The 24,049-nt window shown below is 34.7% G+C and overlaps 2 protein-coding genes across 6 annotated transcripts in view; one reads left to right on the plus strand and one right to left on the minus strand.

Annotated features, from left to right (window-relative positions):
• The window catches only part of LOC115886965 (malignant T-cell-amplified sequence 1 homolog), a 16,840-nt gene extending 2,419 nt beyond the window's left edge, over window positions 1-14,421 (minus strand). Inside the window, exons 1-6 of one of the 2 annotated variants that reach the window (XM_030906294.1) lie at window positions 14,311-14,421; window positions 14,106-14,258; window positions 13,841-13,941; window positions 13,601-13,734; window positions 12,360-12,427; window positions 12,234-12,307 (exon numbers count right to left, since the gene is read on the minus strand). In XM_030906294.1, coding sequence (XP_030762154.1) covers window positions 12,304-12,307; window positions 12,360-12,427; window positions 13,601-13,734; window positions 13,841-13,941; window positions 14,106-14,258; window positions 14,311-14,321 — 471 coding nt within the window. In that variant the 5' untranslated portion in view covers window positions 14,322-14,421 and the 3' untranslated portion in view covers window positions 12,234-12,303. Of the gene's footprint in view, window positions 1-12,233; window positions 12,308-12,359; window positions 12,428-13,600; window positions 13,735-13,840; window positions 13,942-14,105; window positions 14,259-14,310 lie in introns of those variants that run through there. The other variant, XM_030906293.1, reaches the window with a different exon arrangement.
• A 3,637-nt stretch (window positions 14,422-18,058) lies between these two features.
• LOC115886964 (protein tramtrack, beta isoform-like) overlaps window positions 18,059-24,049 on the plus strand; it is a 32,264-nt gene continuing 26,273 nt past the window's right edge. The window contains exons 1-5 of one of the 4 annotated variants that reach the window (XM_030906291.1): window positions 18,059-18,205; window positions 18,319-18,538; window positions 18,806-18,959; window positions 19,294-19,634; window positions 19,700-19,841. In XM_030906291.1, coding sequence (XP_030762151.1) covers window positions 18,344-18,538; window positions 18,806-18,959; window positions 19,294-19,634; window positions 19,700-19,841 — 832 coding nt within the window. In that variant the 5' untranslated portion in view covers window positions 18,059-18,205; window positions 18,319-18,343. Of the gene's footprint in view, window positions 18,539-18,805; window positions 18,960-19,293; window positions 19,635-19,699; window positions 19,842-24,049 lie in introns of all 4 variants that reach the window. The other 3 variants (XM_030906288.1, XM_030906290.1, XM_030906289.1) reach the window with 3 other exon arrangements.

Below are 24,049 nucleotides of genomic sequence, written 5' to 3' on the forward strand. Positions count from 1 at the left end.
TATATTTGCTGCATTTGATCATCGATACGACGCAAGCGCACATCGTCGATGTTGCCAAATTGCAGTTTATTTTCGAATTATTTGCAGTTGAAATTTTTTTTGAGTGTTAATCAATAATAATACAAATTCTATAATTAATTTTATAATTTCACATTTATCTTGATATCCAAAATTAAGGTAAGAAGGATAATGAAGACTGTGTAAATGAAAGTATTATGAATATATAAAATTGTAATAATAATAACATTTATTTATATATTTACATTAGAATTAAAAATTATCATGTACGGATTTTTTCTTAATGGTTTTAAACTTATTAGAATTATTTTATTTCTTTCAAGTTATTTAATTTCTAGTTATTTACAGGCAACGATAGTTTTGATTATATGTTTTGATGTTTTGAAATACTACCATGACGAGTCTTATAGAACAATACGCGTCAATGGGAGATAGAGGTAACATCTTACCTATAATGTTACTAATACAATATACTTTGATTATAATGTTTGTATTATAATTTCCTAAAAATATCAATTTAGTGGATTAATAGCAATTTTAAACATATATTTTATTGAAGAGTGTGTTGATAAGACTAAAATAAGCTTTATGTTTTATCTTTTTCTCTTTAGAAGGGAGATGGTGAGTGTCGTAGAATACATTACAGTATTTAATATCGTGTACTTTGATATTTTTTTCTTAATTTACTGTAATTTCTTGGTTCCTATAATGCCAAATCTTGACAATATGGTGAAGGTTGAGTTTTGATCTTATTAGTTTTATACCTGTGTTTATACAAAACCAAATTAAAATTAGTTTGTAATTAATTTGTGATTTATATTAAGATCTTTCTTATAATATTTGTTATGTCTTAATTTTAATACTAATATTATGCTTTGTCTGGAAAATATATCTTAATTTTGCATATCCTATTCTATCCTTCCATTAGGAAAAATATGGTTTAGAAATCATATTATGCTAAGAAAATCACATAAATTAGGTGTAAGAATAGAGAAATCTTAAGGTAGCAGAAAAATTAATGCAATATATGTATAAGCAGAATTAAACAAGGTAACTGTAAATGTTGCTGAAGCTGATTCTACAATTTTAATTACGGAGGCTAAAAGGCCTTTTAAGGCCTCCGTAGTTTTGATGGAATGTTAAAAAAACCTATTATGAACATGACATGGAGCTACAGCATTTAAAAATTTAAAAAAAGAAAAAACTTGGACACATCCCTTTTAATTTCCCGAATTTTTAATAAAGCACTTTTGAAACGTAGCATAATAATCTAGAGCAATTAGATTAATTATAGGAATCTAGAGTTTTATTTCTATTTAATTTTATTGACTATGAAAATACATAATAAGCGTTCACGTTTCACGTGTTGTGCGAAATATTAAAATAATAATATAAATAATATACCGCGTATACTATGATTGAAAAAATAGCGTCAGGGATGACTATGAAATGAAGATCGTTGTCATTTTATATGGGAAATGTACTCAATCGTCATTTCCCGCCAACTGACGCCGTTTTTTCGATCATACTGTATATATTGACAAAAAAACACTGAAAAGCACATATTTGTTTTCTACTAAAAATAATTCCAAAATAACTTGCAATCTGGCAACATCGAAGATGTGCGCATGCGTAGTGTCTGTGACTATATGCAGCAAAAACTCGTTTCAAGGTCAGCCACCGGATCCACACCATTACCTATCCTTATTTCTAAATTTGAATGTATAAAATATCTTACAGCTAATAAATAATTTAAAAAACCATTCGTTGCCTGAGGTATACTTCAAATAAAGTATAAAGAGATATTTGATAAATGGCAACAGTGGCAACTTCGCTTCTTCATATGACAGATAACCTACTTATTTCGCGCAGCCGCAAAGAAAATTGAAAACGGGACTGTCGCTACTCGGCGGTTTATTTACTCTGGTATTAGCTATAAGGCAATTTCCTCTTTTAGCAAATGATTCAACTTTTGTACAAACAGTTTCTAAAATCCGCCAGTTTCCATTGCAGGCCATCTACAATAAACTAGGTCCTCTAAAAACTGCAGCGCTTTCCAGTTTGCATGCATTGTCTGGCGCAGATGTCGGGTTCTTTTAGAGGAAAATCAAAAACTACATTCTGGAAAAAATTCTTAGTAGCTTCGACACATACTCTGGAAACTCTGGCATCCTTAGGTGAAACCGAAGAGATTGAAGAATCAGTTTTTTTCTAAAATTGAACAATTTATATGTTCCCTCTATAACCCAAACCAAGAATCACTGTCCGACATGGGGTGGTGGACATTTTCAAAAAAACAAAGTTCTGGTGCCTTACCGCCTACTTTAGGAACCTTAAAACCAGCTATAAGACGATGCCATTATCAATGTATGGAGTGGTGTCGTGATACATTGGCTCATCTAAACCTCCCATCACCGGATGATTACGGATAAACTATTATAAATAAGTAGATTATTGTAGTAAAATAAAACACTAATTCTCCGCAATACACCAAAATACATTACTTTTAAACACTGGACGGGTATTTCGCTAACTATGGTAGCATCATCAGCAGACGATTAAAACTAAACTAATATCTACGAAGTTGAGCGTTTATAGGCCGGCAATATTGCCCGGGCCCGGCAATAGTGCGTCGGGCACCTTTAGCTCCTAGAATAAAAAAACTTGGAAATTTTGTATAAACGCAAACCTAAAGTATGTACTAGGATGTATTTTAGGAAAATATTTGTGATCTGAAAAGAAGCCAAAAATGCAATAATATACAGGGTGTTCCATTAAAAAAAATATCCCGATCCACTCACACTTTTTTGAGCCACCCTATAGAAGTTAAAATATTTTTCTGAAATACATCCTCGTATATCCTTTAGGTTTGCACTTAAACAACATTTTCAATTTTTTTATTCTAGAAGCTACAGATGCCCGACGCACTATATGCCGGACCCTGTATAGGCGCTCGGTTTTATTTAGCAAGCTTTAACTAAGGCAGTTAAAAAATCTAAAGTAATTTCTTATATAATAAATGAGATATATGTATAAATGGCATACTTGATCATACTGTGCTTTGGTGCAAAACGAATTATGCTCAATATCATTTGACAATTTTATAGATTATAGCACAAGGAAATCGATCATACTAGACCTCGAACTAAAAACTCCTCCTAGCAGTTAACAAAATGTTTGAAAATTTTCATACAAAATTTTTTTGAATAGATTGTTATTAGGAATCAATTATTGTATGTCGATTGATGAATCAAATATTGGTTGTTGATTGCCATCAGGTCATCCGCTAACAAGCGGCTGCGGGCATCCCCTACCCAGAACACACCTAACAGATTCATCGTTAAGCGATATCGTTACTATTCCATTTATTTACATACGCTCAATCCAACTATTTATGGTTGTTTTAACTTGTCTAGCTTTTACAGCGAGTAGGAATGATTGAGGGGAAACATTCTTGAAAGCTTCCTCAATGTCTAAAGCGGCCCTCACACGATCAATAATATTGTCAATGTTTTTTATTGTCAATATTTTATCAATATTTGAAAGTTGGCCTGACACGGTCAATACATATATCAATATTAAGTTTTGTGCAGATATTAAGTGTGAATTATACCCTCGATTATACCCTATGCCAAAAAATTAAAGATAAAAAAAGCGTGTCATTTTGACAGTGAGTGTCAGTCAGTGAGAAAAAATAGAGGAAAAAAATTAAGAAAAGACGTTATATAAAAAATGGATATCCAAAAAGAGAAAGGTTCGGCCAACTAAATCTTCTAGAGTACGTTAAGAAACGGGAACCTGATGATTGCGATCTAAAACTGGTGAAACCAACGACGGCGATGTTCCGTCTTCCGCCATGGTTACGAATAAACTAGTCAAATTTTGTCAATCATGCGACCTAACGATCAATATATTGTCAATACGACTAGCTCCGCCTTTAATATTGTCGAGTATTTTCAGGATCCCGAAAATCCATCAATATATTGAAAGTACATCAATATTGTGGCGGATCCGTGTGGACTCGACCTAACCTAACTATATGTCCCGCCCTCAGATGACCTTAACATCGCATTAAAGAATAGACACCGTAATGATTCATTCGTTCGAGAAGAATCGACTCCCACTGGAATGGACTAGTACATACGAGAACATTCGAAAACCTTCTCTACGCACCTAACGATCTATGGACTATTCTAGAGTTCTTTACCTGTCGGCATAAAAGCCGGCGGCTGTGGCCTACAGGGGGCAGTTATAAATATACCAGTGCAGTGGACGCGCTAAAATTCAAAATAAATTCTTAGTTATAAATCGTTTGTAAATAGTTCTATAAGTCTTTTATCGTTATTGTTTTTGTTAATTAGTGTTAAATAAATAGTGTTTAAATAAATTGTGACTTTCTATCCACACGGAACCGACGAAAAACGTAACAATTGGTGTCAAGTGTGGCGTGTGTGATAGACCATGGCTCCGAAAAAATTGTTGAAAGACTTGAAAGTGTCGGAATTAAAATGTATACTGGAAGAGAGAGTGCGAGACAGATGGAAAGAAAAGTATTTTGCAAGCTAGACTGAGAGACGTTTTGGTGGAGGAAGGTGAGGATCCTGACACATTTTGCTTTTGAGTTGAAGGTGACCTTGACTCGTCATTAAAAAATTTGCAAGACAATTTAAACGACAATTTGAATAGTTTGAATAATAAAATTATGGAAAATTCCCAGGATTTGCAAGAAACTTTAAATGATAAAATGAATATTTTAGAAGATAAGATCGCAGAAAATTCTAAACACATACAGGCCAGCTTCAATAATGAAATATTGAATTTAGAACAAAGTTTATACAACAAGATAACAGAAAACTCCAGGGAATTAGAAGAAAAAATAATAGATACACAAGACAAAATAGCACAGATTGAGGACGATGTTAACAGAAAAATCGAAATTTTAAAAGAAGAAATAGCGAAGTCAAATTCACCAAAATGTCAAGAAACATCGGAGACACGGAAACTAGTCGAAAATAAGTATATCTCAAAGTCAGTTATTAAGCCTCCACAGTTTGACGGAAAAACCGCTTGGGCCAATTATTTTTGCCAGTTTGAGGCCGCTGCGAGAGCGAACGGATGGACAATCGCTGAAAAGGCTACCGCTTTGACTGTTGCACTGCGAGGAGATGCGACTGATATCCTGCAGACATTGTCACCATCGGAACAGGGAGATTATCAGCAATTGGTACGACATTTAGAAATGAGGTACGGCCAAACTCATTTGGAACATGTCTATCATTCCCAGCTAAAAAATCGCATTCAAAAGGCAAATGAGTCTCTGCAGGAGTTTGAAGCCGACGTAGCCCGCCTCGTTCGCCTTGCGTACCCTGCTACGCCCGAGAATGTTATGGAGCGGTTGGCAGTACATGCATTCTCCGACGGCTTACGTGACAACGAGACAAGACAAGCACTTCTCCTAGCCCACCCAACGCACTTGGTGGATGCTTTAGCACGTGCCCTAGAATTTGAGGCCGCGAAACAAAGTTCTCGGTCTCTAGTGAGAGTACGGGCGGTCAACCAATGTTCCGACGAATCCGTGGAAAGCATTGTACGGAAAGTCATGGAGGAGTACATGGGCAAGAAAGGACCGACTTGTTGCTGGAATTGCGGCCAGGCAGGACACGTAAGAAGTCACTGCAAAGAAAAGGACGTGGACCCGGTTTCGCCAAGTGTCGAATCAAAGGGACACATATCGAGCAGTACCCAACAGGTTCCAACGAAAACTGCTCAAGTCGCATCGCTACAACACAAGTTCAACAGCATTTTTGTGGATGGTTTCGTGGATGGAGAGTTACGGACCATGCTTTTGGATACGGGTGCGACCAAAACGATCATCAGGCCGGATATCCTTAAAACATCAAAAAGGATTAAAACAACACAATGGCGACTACGTACAGCTACAGGAAGCTCCGCTCTCATCCATGGAGAGGTAGATCTTAATTTTGTTATCGGAAGCACCTGTTTTAATCATCGAGTGTTAGTAGCAGACATCGAAGATGAATTTATTCTCGGAATGGACATCATGACCACTAGAGGTTTTGAGCTAAACCTCAAACAATGAATTTTGAAAATAAATGAAGAAGAAGTGGTTCTGCATCGAAAATGTGAGGAGACACTTCGCGTGGTGGTAGCAGAAGATGTTTCGATCCCTGAGCGCTGTGAGATATTTTTGGATGGTTGTCTAGAAGGTAAAATAATGGGAGTATTATTCTGTTGGAGCCAAGGAACCATGACAGCGAAATAGGACGAGGGATCGCTGTTAGAAAAGCCCTGCTACGAGCGAAGAAAACTGTACCGGTGAGAGTAATGAACACGAAATATTATTCTGTATCCTTGAAGAAGGGAACCCTCTTAGAGTACTGTTGTTCGGTCTCCTCAGTCGTTCGAAGCGTGGAAGCCTCCAAAGTTTCGACTTCAAAAATTCCGGACAAAATGGTGAAGGAGTTAGTAAACGTTAAGGGATTATCTCCCGAAAATAGTAGAAAATTGAGAAACCTGATAATCAAGTATCAAGATGTGTTTGATAAAGGAGAAGCAGGACAGAGAGGTCGTACCAATTTAGTACAACATAAAATTGATACAGGAGATGCGCGACCAATCAAACAAAATCCGAGAAGACTTCCGCTCGCCAAACGTAAAGAAGCTGATAAAATCCTTCGAGAAATAAAAGAAGAGGGTGTCATCGAACCATCTAACAGCCCGTGGATATCGCCGGTAGTACTAGTAAAGAAGAAAGACGGTACCACCAGGTTCTGTGTTGATTGTCGGCAGCTCAATAATGTTACCAAGAAGGATAGTTATCCCCTGCCGAGGATAGACGATACTCTAGATACGCTGGCGGGATCGACGATATTCTCTACTTTGGATCTGAAGATATTGGCAAGTCGACATGGCGCCAAGACAGAGAGGAAACAGCGTTCTCGGTGGGCTCCGGACTGTGGCAATTTACTGTCATGCCTTTTGGATTGTGCAACGCGCCAGCTACCTTTAAGAGACTAATGGAGTCTGTGTTAAAGGGACTATCCTGGACTACCTGTTTCGTGTACCTGGATGACATCATAGTGGTTGGGAAATCCTTTGACGATCATCTGAAGAATTTGGAAGAAGTTTTCAAGCGACTAGGGAGCTCTGGTTTGAAACTTAGCCCCAAGAAATGTCATCTGTGTCAAGAAAAGGTACACACTACTTGGGCCATGTAGTCTCCTCCCAGGGAGTTGCGGTAGATCCACAGAAGACCAAGACAGTGGAAGAGTGGCCGATACCCAAAGACAAACATGAACTACGAAGCTTTTTGGGACTATGCACATACTATCGCCGCTATGTACAAGGTTACGCCACCATCGCAAAACCATTGACCAGACTTACCGAAGACGAAAGGCGTTTCTCTTGGGACTCAGATTCTGACGAGGCATTCCGAAGATTGAAGGCCCTGACTAGTGCGCCCATACTTAGCTATCCTCTTGGCAACGGAAACTTTATATTGGATACCGACGCTAGCAATGTTGGGTTAGGCGCTGTTCTGTCTCAGATCCAGGATGGTCAAGAAAAAGTCATTGGTTATTTTAGTAAGACCTTGTCAAAACCGGAAAGGAACTACTGTGTAACCAGACGAGAATTACTAGCAGTAGTTAAAGCAGTGGAACACTTCTACAAGTATCTATATGGAAGAAAGTTCTTGTTAAGAACAGACCATGCTGGTTTGAAATGGCTGTTGCAGTTTAGGAATCCTGAAAGGCAGGTAGCTAGATGGATTGAACGATTACAAGAATTTGACTTCGACACAGAACATCGAGCTGGGGCAATCCATCGGAATGCCGACGCACTTTCCAGAAGACCTTGCGCTAAGGACTGTAAGCATTGTTCCCGAGCAGATGAGAAAGAAGTGAAACTCCTAAGAACAACTCCTTAATGATAGTTGGAAGAACAACTCCTTAATGATAGTTGGCAACCCGAAGATCTTGCAAATGACCAAACCAGTGACCCAGAATTAGGTTTAGTAATTAACTGGAAAAACACAGGCCAAAGACCAACGTGGGAAGAAGTTTGCAGATATTCGCCGAACGTAAAGTCGTACTGGGCCCAGTGGAATTCCTTGGTAATAGATAACGGACTACTTCGCCGTGTGATCGAGCGACCGGAGGGACAAGAAGAGAGAAGGCAAATCGTCATTCCAAAGAAGAGGGTCCCAGAAGTCTTGGAGGAAGTTCACAATGGAACCAGCGGTGGACATCTTGGTGTTACCAAGACACTTGGCAAGCTGCGTGAACGGTTCTACTGGGTGAACTGCAAAGAAGATGTGAGGGCCTGGTATAAGAAATGTGACACTTGCGCAGCCCTCAATGGGCCATAAAAGCGTGGTAAAGCCCCTATGCGCCAGTACAATGTTGGCAGTCCCTTCGAACGAATACCGATCGACGTGGCTTGTCCTTTTCCGGAGACGAACGATGGCAACAAATACATTGTGGTACTAATAATGGACTAATAACTACTAATGGATTACTTCAGCAAATGAGTCGAGGCCTACGCGTTGCCAAATCAAGAAGCGTCCACCGTTGCTGATTCCCTTGTTAAAGAATGGATCTGCAGATTTGGTGTTCCCATGGAGCTTCATTCAGATCAGGGAAGAACTTTGAGTCCAATCTGTTCCAAGGCGTCTGTAAAGTCCTGAACATCCGCAAGACCAGGACGACTGCTCTACACCCACAATCCGATGGGATGGTTGAACGCATGAACAGAACTATCAACCGTTATCTGGCCAAAAGTAGTCTCTGACCACCAAAGAGACTGGGATAAATTTCTTCACCTGTTCCTGTTGGCCTACCATTCATCCATCCAAGAATCTACGGGGCAAACTCCAGCCAGCATCGTTATGGGACTGGAAGTGCGCCTACCTTGTGATCTGAAATTTGGTTGCCGACCGGGAGAAGAAGTCGCGGAAGAAGATTATGTCCACACACTACGTCAAAGAATGGACGACATCCATCAGCGAGTCCGCCTAAATATTCAAAGTGCTAGTGACCGAATGAAGGAACACTACGACATTCAAGCTGAGCATGGAGGATACCAACCAGGGAAGTTGGTGTGGCTATATAACCCGCAGAGACGTCGTGGGTTATCTCCGAAGCTACAATCCTCGTGGGAAGGGCCATACGAAGTCATGGATAGAATTAATGACGTCGTATACCGTATCAGAAAATTGCCAAAAGGAAAACCGAGGGTAGTCCATTTCAACCGTTTGAGCCCCTACCAAGGCGAAATAGAAGATCGTGCTGGGACCGTGAGAACCTGCAGCTTTGATCCCCCTGATTCGGAGATGTCCTTTGACGATTTCATGGCCCGATACAACAGCAGTGAGAAGGCTCGCTATGGTGTAACCAAAGAAGATCAACGAGACCTCTTTTCCGTGCCTCCTGATTATTCGCTCGCTCATTGTGTGGCTCGAGATTTGCGGATGTCCAGAGGAATCGCTGCGACGTTCAATGAGAAGTTTGGGCGTGTCGGAGAACTACGCCGACAGGATCCAGAGGTTGGAAGCGTCTTGAGGCTAACCGACAATGCACATGGTCAAGCAAGGCACATCTTCTACCTGGTCACCAAGGAATGGTCCCCGAGTAAGCCGACTTATCTCAATCTATGGAAGACCCTGATTGAACTGAGAGAAGCCCTGCTAAACAACAACATTGCACGATTAGCCATTCCGAAGCTGGCGTGTGGACTCGATGGTTTGAGTTGGCGTACAATCCGGAACATGATTGAAGTCTTGTTCAGATTTACGGGAATCGAGATCCTCGTTTGTGCTACAACCCAAAGCCGAGATCGGGAGAGAAAACTGTAGACTGCTATTTCTACCAGACTTCGCAATGTACCAGGGGCCAGCTTTGCAAATACCTTCATTCACCGTGTACATCTCGGGACGAGCATGTACCTAAGAAGGGGGCAGTGTTGCGGACCCGTGTGGACTCGACCTAACCTAACTATATGTCCCGCCCTCAGATGACCAGTGCAGTTGACGCGCTAAAATTCAAAATAAATTCTTAGTTATAAATCGTTTGTAAATAGTTCTATAAGTCTTTTATCGTTATTGTTTTTGTTAATTAGTGTTAAATAAATAGTGTTTAAATAAATTGTGACTTTCTATCCACACGGAACCGACGAAAAACGTAACAATATCAATAATCAAAAATATTGACAATAATATTGATCGTGTAAGGGCCGCTTAAGAACATCCTTACCGTAATTTCTTTGCGAACAAGGGTACTTCTAATTCCCAATTAATTTACCAAAATGTTGAGGGCTAAAACTGTTGATTTTCCCCGTTGATAAGCCTATTGTTGGATATACAGAGGATTAATCATTAGGATCTTTCTCCAAATATACAGTTTATATTTTTTGCAATCTCCCAATTTTCTTTTTTGCGAAGGTAGATCTGCATCACCTAGTATCAGGCAGCCTGGGAAGTGTTTTGAGGGGCCAAAATTTCTAATGATAAATAATGAATAATTAATATCGTATCATCGTATTTTCCGGTCTCCGTGAAATTGCCATCGGGACGCCGCGCCGTACCTTTCCTTTTTTTTCGTTCATTCGCCGGTTCTTTCGAGATAATCTTAATTAATAATAATTTTTATATACCAGGTACAGTCTGTCCAACTAGATTAATGAGAGTGACTCTTGTGTCATTTTAATTCATACGCAAATTATTTTTTCTGTAATATGGATGTCGTTTGTCGAAATATTCCCTGGTTTACTGGAATTACGATAGTGACAATTTCGATGCTTAAGCTGCGTTACAGTGTGAAATTTCTGTAAGAAGTTAAATATACCGGGTGCGTCCCAAAAGTGGCTCACCCCTATAACATTTTTATTTTTTCAGTTAAAAAACGGGATTTGGTATGTTAGTATGACATAAATTAGGATTGATTGACGCATTCAATTGTTTTCGGTCACTTTCTGTTTCACCGGAAATGACTACAACTTTTGATATTTAAATTTAACGCATGATACAGGTTGTTAATTTGTTCATTACTCGCGGCAGAAGCTTTATGGTTGAAATATGGCAACCTCGGCCCGACGGGACGAGTTGGCAGAAAAATCAATAATGCATGCGTTCTCAATAGGCAGTGTTGCCATTCTGTTCTCCTATAAGTAACTGTCGAGTTAACAACCTGTATACTTCCTACATGTGTACATATTTTTTTGTACCGTTTTTTTGCTCTCCTGTAAAATTACGAATAATGGAGTTAGCAGCTTATCACATTTCACAGACGATATGCAATCTTGCACGTTGGGAATTACATTTGTACATTCTCTTCAATTTTTTGGTTTAACGATCGATAGACGTTTAGATTGGCTTCACCATATTGAAGTACTGGCATTTAAAACTCCGTAGTTCTGCTATGCACTGAGAGTAATGTCGGGGTCCGATAAGATCGATGCTGCTATGTCAGCTTCCTATGCTTCTGTGTATTCCAGATTTAAGAATGGTATTATTTTTACGGGTTAAGCTTGATTTTCATGCAGTCGTTATCCAACGATACGATGATACGATATTAATTTTATTGGTTGAATTTAAAGACTTCGATTGGTTAGAAACGGTTTTTAAATTCAACCAATAAAATTAATATCGTATCATCGTATCGTCGGAAAACGGATGCATGAAAATCGAGCTTAACTCCACGGGGGTGGAAAGGATATTTCGAGTACAAAAAAAATGTTTACGTAGTATCTTTGGATTGAGTCAATAGGAAAGTTGTAAGGAGATTTTTGTTGAGTATAGCTCGCTTACAGTTGTTTCAATGTACATTTTGGACGCTGTGGTGTTTGTCCTGGAAAACTGGAATTTATTTGGATACCGCAGACTCGAACATGAATATGATACTAGACATAGATTGCAACTTGTTTCCGATAAATATATATAATTTTAACTATCTTCAAAAAAATATAGATTTTTCTCTAATAAAACTATTCAATTCGCTTTCAGAAAATATTACCTTGGCTATGCCTAAGAACAAAGTTAAAAAATGTTTAAAGATCTTTTTATGTAAGGAGCTGTTTTATTTCCTCACTGAATTTCTAAACAGTGATAAGAACGCCTTGTGTCACATTTAATATCATAATTACATATTATTGTAAAAACAACCAATGTAGGTATATTTTAATTTTATTTTGTATTATTTGAAATCTCTAGGATGTCGATCATACTGTGAAATTCCATAGCCACAATAATGTACCTTAAATTGTAGTCCCTTAACTTAAAAATCTAAATTAATAATATTAATATGTATAGCCAATAAAAATCTTACATATCTGCTGTTGATAAAGTCGTTTTTCCAATAGCTAATGCATGTTCTTTACCTTCTGCCATTATAGCCTAAAATTTAGATTAGGTACATAAGTATATAGACAATTATTCTGAAATAAATATTTTTAACACAATGAAATCATAACTTTCTATAATAAAGGCCCATATCCAAAATGATAAAAACATCAAATACCGTAAACCTTACTTCGGACAGCACGGGTAAATTCGGACAACGGGTCCTTGAAAGAGAAAAAAAATTGAGGGGGGTAGCGAAATCATCAAAGCGGCCGTGTGTGGACTGGAACGTGTTTAAAACAGTTGCTCTCAGACGTTTCTTAAGTACCGAGTGTTTTTTGGGCCCGGAGTTTTTTTTTACGTCAATTTTTGTAAGTATGCAATTTTTGTTGTTTTTTTAAAGTGGAAAAAGTAACTAGCGTACAACTAAACCATATTATTCATAAAGTCGTACTTTTTCCAGTATTCAGTAGGTATATTATCTGAAAATGTTTTATGTAATTTGAAGATTTTTAATCGATGGTCGTAAGCAAAAAAATCATATTTTGAAGGCTAACTTCGGACATGGTTTGAAGTTACAAAAAGCAACTGGGGAGTCGCCCTACCAAAATTATTCACCAGAGAGGTTACAGCAAGCAGTAGCAGATATCAGAGCCAAGCGAAAAACCTTAAGAGTGGCGGCTGAGTATTATAGGATTTCCAAATCCACAATTGGGGATAAAGTTAAGGGAATTCATGATAAGAATCTAGGACGGCAACCAGTGCTGAGTATCGAGGAAGAGGCAAAGTTTTTGACTGATATTTTTAGAAATAATCAATCTTTTTTAATAAAAATGTCTTAAATAATGTTTGAAGTTATTAATTTTTTGAGTTTTTATTAAAAAATGAACTTGATTTTTTTTTAAAACTTATATTTTTGTCCGAAGTTTCCTCTTAACTGGTATAACATCAAATTTACACATTTTTAAAGGCATGTCTGAAGTTACCCCACCTATGGAGATAACATCTGACACTTTTCAAACAAAACAATATATACGTTAGAAAAAGAAAGTTTAACATTTTTTTTAGTTAGACATAGGGGAAGGACGTAGTAACCTACACAAAAAATATTGGTTGAATTTGAACACACTTAGGTCAAGAAACTTACAAAAAACCTCAAAAACTGTCCAAGTAGTTTTACGGTATTTATTTTAGTTCAAAAATAAATATTATATTTAATATACTTACTACTACAGTATCTTTTTCAACTTCAGTCATTTGTGCACCTGGTGAAGTTAAACCTGGACACATAATATTAGCTCCACTTAGAACAAACCTTATAGCACCTTTATCTACTTGCTGCATTGGCAAGAAAAAAGGATCTAAAATAAAAAAACAATTATTTTAATTAATTAAACTACTCTGGATTCGAATTATTACATTATTCAACAAAATTAATTTATTGTAAAACTATGGTGTAAGACTTACATTTATGAAGAAGTCTTAATGTTGGCATCCATTGACCCTCCCTATGTCTAAAAAATTGCTGCTCTCCTGAAGAATTTATCAAAACTTCTATATGGTCATGACTAAAACGCATAAGAAATTAACTGACCTATTAAACTCAAGACAATTTACGAGGGGTAATTTATCAAGGGATAAATAGAACAAAAAATAAGAATACCTATATTTCAATTCATTGTTAAAATAACTAAGATATTGTTTAATAAATAATTATAATATGAAAGCGTACCATTTAACAATCTTAAAAGCGTCCTTTTTTGGTAAAATAGTATCTAGATAGTTCTCTAAATGAGGGTAAGACTCCAATATTTTGGAACGGATTGATTTCTGTACAGATGATTTTAGCTGTAAAATTCCTGAGATACTTTCTTTTTCATCAAATCTTAAAAATACATTGTTAATTGAGTTACACACACATAAATATAATAAAGTACTTTTTAAACATCTTATAAATTAAAAATAAACTTTTTTGAAAGCAGCTTGACGTCTAGGTTGGAAGCACCTTAGCCTAAAAAATCTTCTTTTCCAATTTATTGACCACAGTTGTCAGGACTAACCAGAGATATAGGGACTAACTTAAAAAATTATTTTTTTCTAAATATTTTGGCTTCGGCATTGTGGTGACCACTTTTTCAAATAAAGTCCCATAATTACCGAGATGTTTCTTCTAACCCCTATTTGTGCCTTTACCCCAAGCCTCTACCCTCCATAAGAAGGTCCTCAGTCTTGTGTATGTGTTTTGTGGTCCTCAGCTAGATCTCTGCGAGACCCCTACCTTTGCCTCTACATGAGATTTCATCATATATAATAAATATCTATATATCAATGTAAACATCATTTTCATTTCTTTTTTTAATATCCTATTATTATTTTTAATGCGAGATAAAATTGTTATACATTTACGTTTTTATTAAATTAAAGATAAAGTGATGATTATGAAGTTATTAAGGCACATATTCATAGACGTATTATAAAATATTCCTATAATACGTATATGATGGCGTTTAAGTTTTAAATATAGTTTATTTCGACCCAAGAACAGTTAACCTAAATAGGACTGCTCATTCAGCCAAAAGTGTCTGCCAGGTGCATGCGAAAACTACTCGCTTTATGACGTCATTGTAGCCCTTGTCATGGTTATTAGTCCTTATCCAGCAACCAATAATACACACACGTGCATTATTAGTTGCCGAATATAAAACGTTCATTATTTAGTTTATTTATTTAAACACCTTATATGTATGCAGTATAGAAAATTAACTGCACAAATCGTATTAAATACTCGAATAATGCATTTTTAAGAACAGCAGTTCCCAGCATCACCTTTTGCAAGCATTCTTTTTAGAGTACTTCCATATTTTGCTTTAAAATAATTAATAAACAAAATCGTGGGCACTTAGTATGCACTTTGTCACAATCCACAACACAAAATGAACGTATTTATACACTCTGTAGCTCTAAAAACTTTAAAGACACCTTTTTGCACATTTAAAATTGACAAAATAATTAACTCAAAATTTCTCAGCTGTTATTTTTATAAGTTTACCATAGGCAACTAATAATACACACTATCATGAGGCCACGAAGGCTTTGACAAGGGACAAGGGCTACAATGACGTCACAACTGTCAGCTGAAGCGCGGGAAGAGGCGAACGTACGTCTTATGAGGATGAGCAATCCTATTAGCACAAAACACATACACAAGGAGAAGTGCGAGCACCTTGCTAAATATTGGAAAGTGAAATTGACGTTTAAATTTGACACTGTTGACAAGTCTACTGCTACTAGCGCCCCCAATATCGCTTGTAGGAACTGCGGACTAGATTGTAACGCATGGCGGGAAGTTTAAAAAAATAAAAAATTTTAATTCATTTATTTTTAATTATGACATACATAAAAACACAAAAAATACACCATTTTTTAAAAATATGTTTAATATCATTATCAAATATACAACAGAAATTAATTTCAACAAAATAAATTAATAAAATTAAAAGAATAATGTTACAAGTAGATCAAGAGACAAAATTAATTATAACAAAACTGAAAAAAATGGCGTCATAGATGGCTTAGAAATGAAGCCATCTATGAATTATATAGGAAATGTCATCGATCATCATTTTTAAGCCAGCTGGACGATTATTTCAAACATACAAGCTGAGTTCGTTCATAGTGCTCTTAGAAATCTAGATAAACAAAGAATAATAAATTAAAAGTATTCCAGGGGAAAAGAGAGGAAGAACCTGTATCGTCTCTGATATCTGTCAGGGTATTGTCAAAAGTGTCATCTTTTTGCTCGAAGTTTTCAGGTCGATTAAAAAGATGACATTTACAACAATACTTTGCCGTAACTTTCACAAATATCAGATAAAGAGAGTACAGGTATTGCCTCTCTTTTCCTCTGGGATGCTTTATATCTGTTGTTCTTTGTTTATCTATATTTCTCAGAGCATAATGCCGAACACGACTACGACTACAGTATATAATAATTTCAATATCCTAAGTGGAAAGAAAAAAGATCACCCTTCTGTTTTGTACTATGGTCCCTTTCTTCCGATGGCTCATCTCGTTGATATTTAGGAAAGTATCCATAAAATATATATTTTATTATCGGTCCTGGGATGAAAAAATATAAAATTCAATTTGATTTGATGATCCTTTTCTGTCACCTAAATCAGGAGAATGACAATGAGCATGTTAAGATGAAAAAACTTATTTATCAACACTTACCTACACGTTAGTCCAAGGAGTTTTATCAAAAACCTATATTTGCCTAAATAATTTATGTATTCAATTTACAAAGCAAACTGCAGCGTGTAAACAAAAGAAATAAAATGGCGACAAGTCAACGTCAACGACCCGACAAGGAGAAAAGTGGTGTTCGAATAACACATTATGGGTTACAAAAAATTGTTTTTGTCTCCTTTCAACGCACACTTTAGAAAGAAAAAGAGTTGAACAGTTATACTGAAAGAATGTCAAGGTTTTATCTGTCACTCTTGTCAATAATTTATCGGTAAGGAAGATTCCTAGAAAATCGCTTGTAGTCAAGTTTTCAACCATTTCCAGTTCTCCCATAAGAAGTGTCATCCACCTGTTACCACTATGGAGTCTAAAAGGAGGAGGCGAATCGAACGCAAAAATTATGGGCCCAGTTTTTGAGATCTAAATGAAGTTCGAAAATCGCCGTTAGGGGCGCTTGTGATGATTGGGATACTAGTAAATTAACTATAAATTTTATTAAAAACACAATTAAATCGTATACTAACAATGAAAATGTAGTATCCCAGTCGATCGCAGTGCCTCTGCTGTCAAACCGAGGAAGCTGCTTAAAAGTGGGGACAGAAATTTCAAATTTGCCCATTGCCGATAAATCTCCTTTTTTAAGCCCTCCATATACATCACTACTGTAAGACCACAGAACAAAAAACAAATAGAATGTTGCCAGTTTTAGTCGATTTTAATTAGTACCAGAGTTGTTAAAGTACACGTAGTAATTAATAAACTACATTTACTACATGTCACAAGTATTTTTTTAAATGTCGAGTAGTAAATGTGTAGTTTATGTAACTAATGTAGTTTTTTTAAATAACAGTGAAAACGTAACCTAAAAACTTTGTTTGTTGATCAATTTAAAGAAATAAAAAATCTATATTTTGTGAATTTGTTCCTTATTATGTGATATTTTTGATACTTAGTTAAAAATGGTTGGAAGACGTTGATGTCTCCATACCTTACTCCATATCTTCTGGGAAGAAAGGAATTATGCAGTTGTGCCTTTAGATGTAAAAATTCTTCTGGAGAATGTCTATGGAGAATTTCTCCATAAGAATTTATAGTTTATTTTGTGTTCAATGTTACTTTTTATTTCATAGAAAATACACTTTTGTTGAAAAAAAATTGTCTTTTTTTCTGATGTTGTTTAACTTATACAAATATAATATAACTTCATACTTCCATGATAAGAATTTGGCTTGATTTTTGTTTAAACTCTGAATTGTTTATGTTTTACTATATTTTTGTAGGTAGTTTTTGAAGGTAGTTTTTAAAATTTTAAAACGTAGTTAATACAAAAAACTACGCGTAGTTTTTGGCGTAGTTTTTTGCTTCATAAACTACTTAACAACCCTGATTAGTACCAGTTGAAACCAGTAGTACATTTTTCTTGTAAATGAACAAACCCTGAAATAAAAATGGCAAGTGGCAAGTAGGCAACATTGCTTTTTTTTATTTACATTATTTAGAAAAGATCTGTGAAGCACTGGGTTTGCGCTGGAGATTTTCAATTAAAATACCTATAATTAAAAATTATCAAAGTGTTATAATTTTGTAGGTATTATCTTTATCTTTGAACAGTCTGTTATCATGTGCAGATAACATATTTTTGGTCCAGTATAGTTTGCTTTATTCAATTAAAATTGATACTAATCATAACTTTTTAGGATAACCTGGACAATATATTAAAATATGGAAATTCCTAATTCAGGTGAACAGTATAATCTGAAATGGAATAATCATTTGGCCAATTTTATTCAAACTTTTATAGAACATCAGAATGGAGAATCCCTTGTTGATGTTACCTTATCTTGTGAAGGACAGTACATTAAAGCACATAAATTGATTTTATCTGCGTGTAGTGACTATTTTCATAGTATTTTTAAGGTAAGTAAAGTAACGGTATAATGCATGTAACTTACATGTACTTAGATTTTTAGAAATATTCAATTTGCATCAAATAATTTAGGTTGGCTTTAGGTAATATATTATTAGATTAGCAGTATCAATAATAGTCATACTGTTGTATGTTAAGTATATTATTATAATCAAGTAATAAAAATAATCTTTTGCGGGAATTTGTATTCTTCCTGCTTTATAATAATTGTAAGTAATCTGAAAATAGCTACTTAACCATTTTTTTATTTATTTTAGATTCATAATGTCCCACATCCTTTTATATTTTTAAATGGTGTACGATTTGTGGACCTTAAATGTATTTTACATTTTATGTATCATGGAGAAGTTAAAGTCATTGATAAAGATTTACCAACTGTCTTGGCTTTAGGGGAAACACTTCAAATTAAAGGTAGGTATATTAAAGAAAAGCGATCATTTTATATGCCACATTTTAGCTCTCGTTTGCTCTAGTTTCTATTATTGGTTTTCCATAAACGTCTGTCTATACCCATGAATATATGACTAATTGATTATATAAGTTTTTATTTTATTTAAGAACTTGCATATAAATGAGGGCGTCCAGGGACGGTCAGCGGCCGAGTGGCTATGTAGATTTCCCTGAACGGTCTATTTTTAAATACAACGACCACCTGCTAAGGAAAATGCTCACTGGTCAGTCAGCTGCTGTGTATCCTGAACGCTCACAATATTTTCATATTTAAATATTTGTTTATATTTAATAGGACTTTCGTCAGTAAAATTAAGAGATGTACCACCAGATAATGTTCAACCTGTTCCGCTCATGCAACAGAAGCTACCAAAGAAAATTCCAAGACATACAAAAAGCAATAACGCATCTAACTCCCATTTTTTACTACTGCAACCTAATGAAGTTCCTTATCAAATCCCAAATTTTAGTAAGAAATCCATTTATATTAATAATCCAGGTGAATCAACAGACAATAATTATACTAAAATAAAAAGGAAAAAATCCTGTTTATCAAATGGCCAATCCAAACGAAATATAATGCCTAATGGGGATTATATATCTAAATCTGATAATAAAAGTGAAGTAGCATCTGAGGTAAAATGTAAATCTTCATATTATAAGAAATTTTAATTTTTATAATTTCTGTTTGCATTTTAAAGGGTCCACCACTGTCAAATAAATCAGGGAGTGATTCAGAATCTGCTAATAAAATTGAAACTAACAGTTCACATTCAGAACCACTACCACCATTTATGATTTTTACAAACGAATGGAAGAAAAAATTGACCTTAGAACATCCAGGTAAGATAAGCATGAGGTTTTAGTAATGAAAAGTAAGCTGTTTTGTTTTTATATTTATTTTTTTATCTTAATTAAACAAATACAGTTCATATGAAATAAACTTTTAGTCATGTGATTAAGCTTGACTGACACAGTGTTGCTCACTTTTATATATTTTTCTTTAATCAGAATATTTTAGGAAACAAAAATTAATTATAAATATATAAACAGTTATTATTTACATCAACAAAACTCACCTTCTTAACAGCACTTACAAAAATATAAATGGTCATTACTACCGCTTTCCTGATCAAAATATTTCAAAATAAAGTTGCAATGAGTTTTTTACGGCTATTAAGCTATCTGTACCTGTACACTTCGCACTAAAAGAGTTTCTAAAAAAACAATGTTCGACTGCAAGGTGTGTTAGTAAACATTTTCAAGCTTAAATTATCACAACACTATTTATTTAAACCACAAACTCTTAATATAAAACTAAAGTGTCAAAACGAATGACAATGTTAGGAAATAAATAAATAAATGCGGCAACTTGACATTTTTTACAGCAGAGCTACCATCTGATAGAGATCGCAAACTGCGATTCAATCGCAGCAATTTTCAAATCGCAATCGCAACTTGCGATTGGCTCTCATAGGACACTGCGATTGCGATTTCTCCTATTTGCTATTTTCAATTTAGGCAATCAGTATTACTATATCTGCGATTTGCGACTTTGTTGCGATATGCGATTTTGAAATCGCAATCGCAACTTGCGATTGGTTCTCATAGGACACTGCGATTGCGATTTCTCCTATTTGCTAGTTTTAATTTAGGCAATCAGTATTACTATAGCTGCGATTTGCGACTTTGTTGCGATATGCGATTTTGAAATCGCAATCGCAACTTGCGATTGGCTCTCATAGGACACTGCGATTGCGATTTCTCCTATTTGCTAGTTTCAATTTAGGCAATCAGTATTACTATATCTGCGATTTGCGACTTTGTTGCGATTTCCGATTTTGCTGCGATTGTGATTTTGTAAACTGGGGCCGTGATTTCTATCTGCGAGTTTGAATTTTTGGCAGTTGCGATTTGCGATATTGATGCGAACGTAATTTTGTGGTCTATTGAAGCATTTTATAATAAATCGCGATTGAATATTCTCTCTGATATTATTTACTTATAGAGAAGGTATTATTTTTTCCGGGCCACGATTATAATATACCAGGCGCTTCTCAAGAGTAGTTCACCTCTATAACTTTTTTATGTTTTCTTATAAAAAAACGAAATTTGGCATGTTAGTATATGACATAAATTAGGATTGATTGACATATTTAATTGTTTTCAGTCACTACCTGTTTCACCGGAAATGACTACAATTTATGATTTTTAAATGACACTCTGAATAGAATGGCATTACATATGGCAACTTTAGACATTTTCGCTTAAAAACATCGTATTTTAAATTTCAATCTAGAATGTCATGGCTGTGTTAAAAACACTAATTTTAATCAAGATGCCTTGGAAAATAGATTTGATTGTCTATTATTCTGTCAGTTATTCTGTCCCGGCCAGTTAAAAGTAGTAGTGGAAACTATTGAATGAATACTGTCGAAACATTCGATAGTTGCAATTCATTCGAATAATTCGATAGCTAGTAAGAAAACATTATTCGTCGAAAACTATTCAAATAAAAATTATCGAATAGACGCGTCATCTGCCTTGAAAAATTGTAATTTAGTAATTTGGCAGCAAAAACCATTCATTTATAAAATTCATTTATTCGTCAGGATCGATTATAATAAAATATAACCTGGATTTTGGTTGTCGCCCGGCGACGCGCGACGTAGGTTTCTTTCCTAGAAACCTGACAGCGGTCGATGACAATGGTATGAAAGAAGCCGGCATCTTTGATTTTTTGCGGAGTCAGATAAAGATAGATAAGGACACATTATTTTTTATTGAGATGCTAGTATTTACACAGAAAATACATTATGAAGGGCGCTATTGTCATATGTTGGTATTAGTTGGTATTAGCAAAGAATATTATTCTTTGATATTGGTTAGTTAGGGATAGTATGTCTATATATTTTGCATTTTTTTTATTAATATTCTGTTGTGACACTGCAATAATACTTTTTTATTTTGGATGTAGGAAAATCATTTAATATAAACATTTTTTTTAAGTAGTAGCAAAATATAAACAACAAATTAGAAGTCAAAATTATTTATATTAGATCCTATTTAAAAATAATATAGTCTAAAATTTTTGGCAACGTTGGTTTATTAAATAATAATAATTACAGAACTAATTTGTTATATTAACAGCAAATTTTAAAATCTTGAAATATAAACATTTATTAATTTTCTAAGCATGCAGTTACAAGGCGAAGTTATAAAAATTTGCAATAACTAATAATGCACTGACGCACACAAAAATCAAACGAATACTAAATTTCATTTATCAAAAGCATTCGATAGTCGTGGCTCAACGATAACCATTTAGTCGCACGGCGAGGTTGTCACATATGCTTTAGTATACAAATGAATGAATGATTTTATTCGAATAAAACCATTCGATAGTTGGAATCATTCATTCAGTAACCATTCTGATAGTCTAATTCATTCGATAGTTCCCATCGCTAGTTAAAAGATGCCCAAATCGTAATTTAATCATATCTCAATTTTTTCAAATGGAACGAGGGTATCTCATTAGCATATTTAGAAAAAGCATTTTTTACGAATTTGGTTTGGTAAATACTAAAATCGCAATCACAGGTTACAGTCGCTGCGATTTAAAAATCGCATTCGCAGTTTCAATTGCGATTGGAGAATAATAGTTTTGCTCATCTCTACCACCTGAATCCCCAGCGCGAAATTTAAATTCCAGTTAGTCAGCACGGCGCCGAATATGTAATTCCAATGTTGGCAACAATGAATTTAAAGATCGCGCCCTCGATTATGTAACTAAAAGTTTAAAGTCATAAGGTTAACGTTATACTGTGATTTTTCATGCATATATTTTTCATCACAAAAACATCTGTCTATTTGCAAAATAAAACACTAATTTAGAGAGATTCAGTGCAGAGATGACATCCATATGTCCAACGTTGGACACATACCACGTTCGGCCTCTTAGCGGTAAATTTTATCGCGTCAAAGGAGCTTCAATCGTTGGAAGCATCGTTCAGTACGCGCATACAGAGGTGCGATTTTCCGAAGGTTCGTTTTGTATATCGGCATATCTAAATCATTATATTTGAAATTAATTATCGAGTTAATCCTAAAATAATGATTTATCTAACAAGTTTATAGTGATGGGTTGTTATTTAACTATATATATATATATATATATATATATATATATATATATATATATATATATATATATATATATATATATATATATATATATATATATATATATATATATATATATATATATATATATATATATATATATATATATATATATATATATATATATATATATATATATATATATCCATCTATGTTTTCTGCGTCTTTTCGTAATTCTTACTTTTTGCGTCCCCTAGAGTATATATGAATATTTTATAAGAATTTTGCAGCACCACCTAGTATTATCTTAAAAATACACGAGATTTTTTTTATACATCTTTTTTCATTAATATCTAGCCAGTTTTATACTGCACCGACATCCTGCGTCTTTCCATAAGTATCACATTCGGCGTCCGATATACATTTTACAAAACACCATTTTTTGAGAGTCCTTATGTATAAAACATTGTTGCCAGTTCCAAAATTTATCGTTACATTTTAGTTAATTATTTATACTTTTATGAACGACCTTCTTGATACAAGGTCATATCTGTGGAGAAACTTTGAATGCTTTAAATATATTTGATTTTGGTTTAACTGCTTACTAATCGTTAGTGGATAGAATAGATGAAATGCTATTGCGAGAAGTTTTAGTTTTTATAGTTTACATGTTTAATGTTGAAACATTTATATTAATAATTTTACATTATTACTAAGTACGGTTTTAGAAATGCTCTTTTTATATAAAAACACTAAAATACCTAATGGATGTGTTTGCAGAAAAAAAAATTATACAGAATGTCCCCGGATCGTCTTTACAGGAGGAAAATATTTTTTTTTATTACTAACATTTTGAGAAAAATGAATTTTTATAAAAATTCTACCTTGTTATAAAATAGTTAATCCCGTTTATACTATTCCAAATTGCC

The sequence above is a fragment of the Sitophilus oryzae genome, unplaced genomic scaffold (assembly GCF_002938485.1).
Source record: "Sitophilus oryzae breed Bouriz unplaced genomic scaffold, Soryzae_2.0 scaffold_54_pilon_pilon, whole genome shotgun sequence".
NCBI lineage: Eukaryota > Metazoa > Arthropoda > Insecta > Coleoptera > Curculionidae > Sitophilus > Sitophilus oryzae.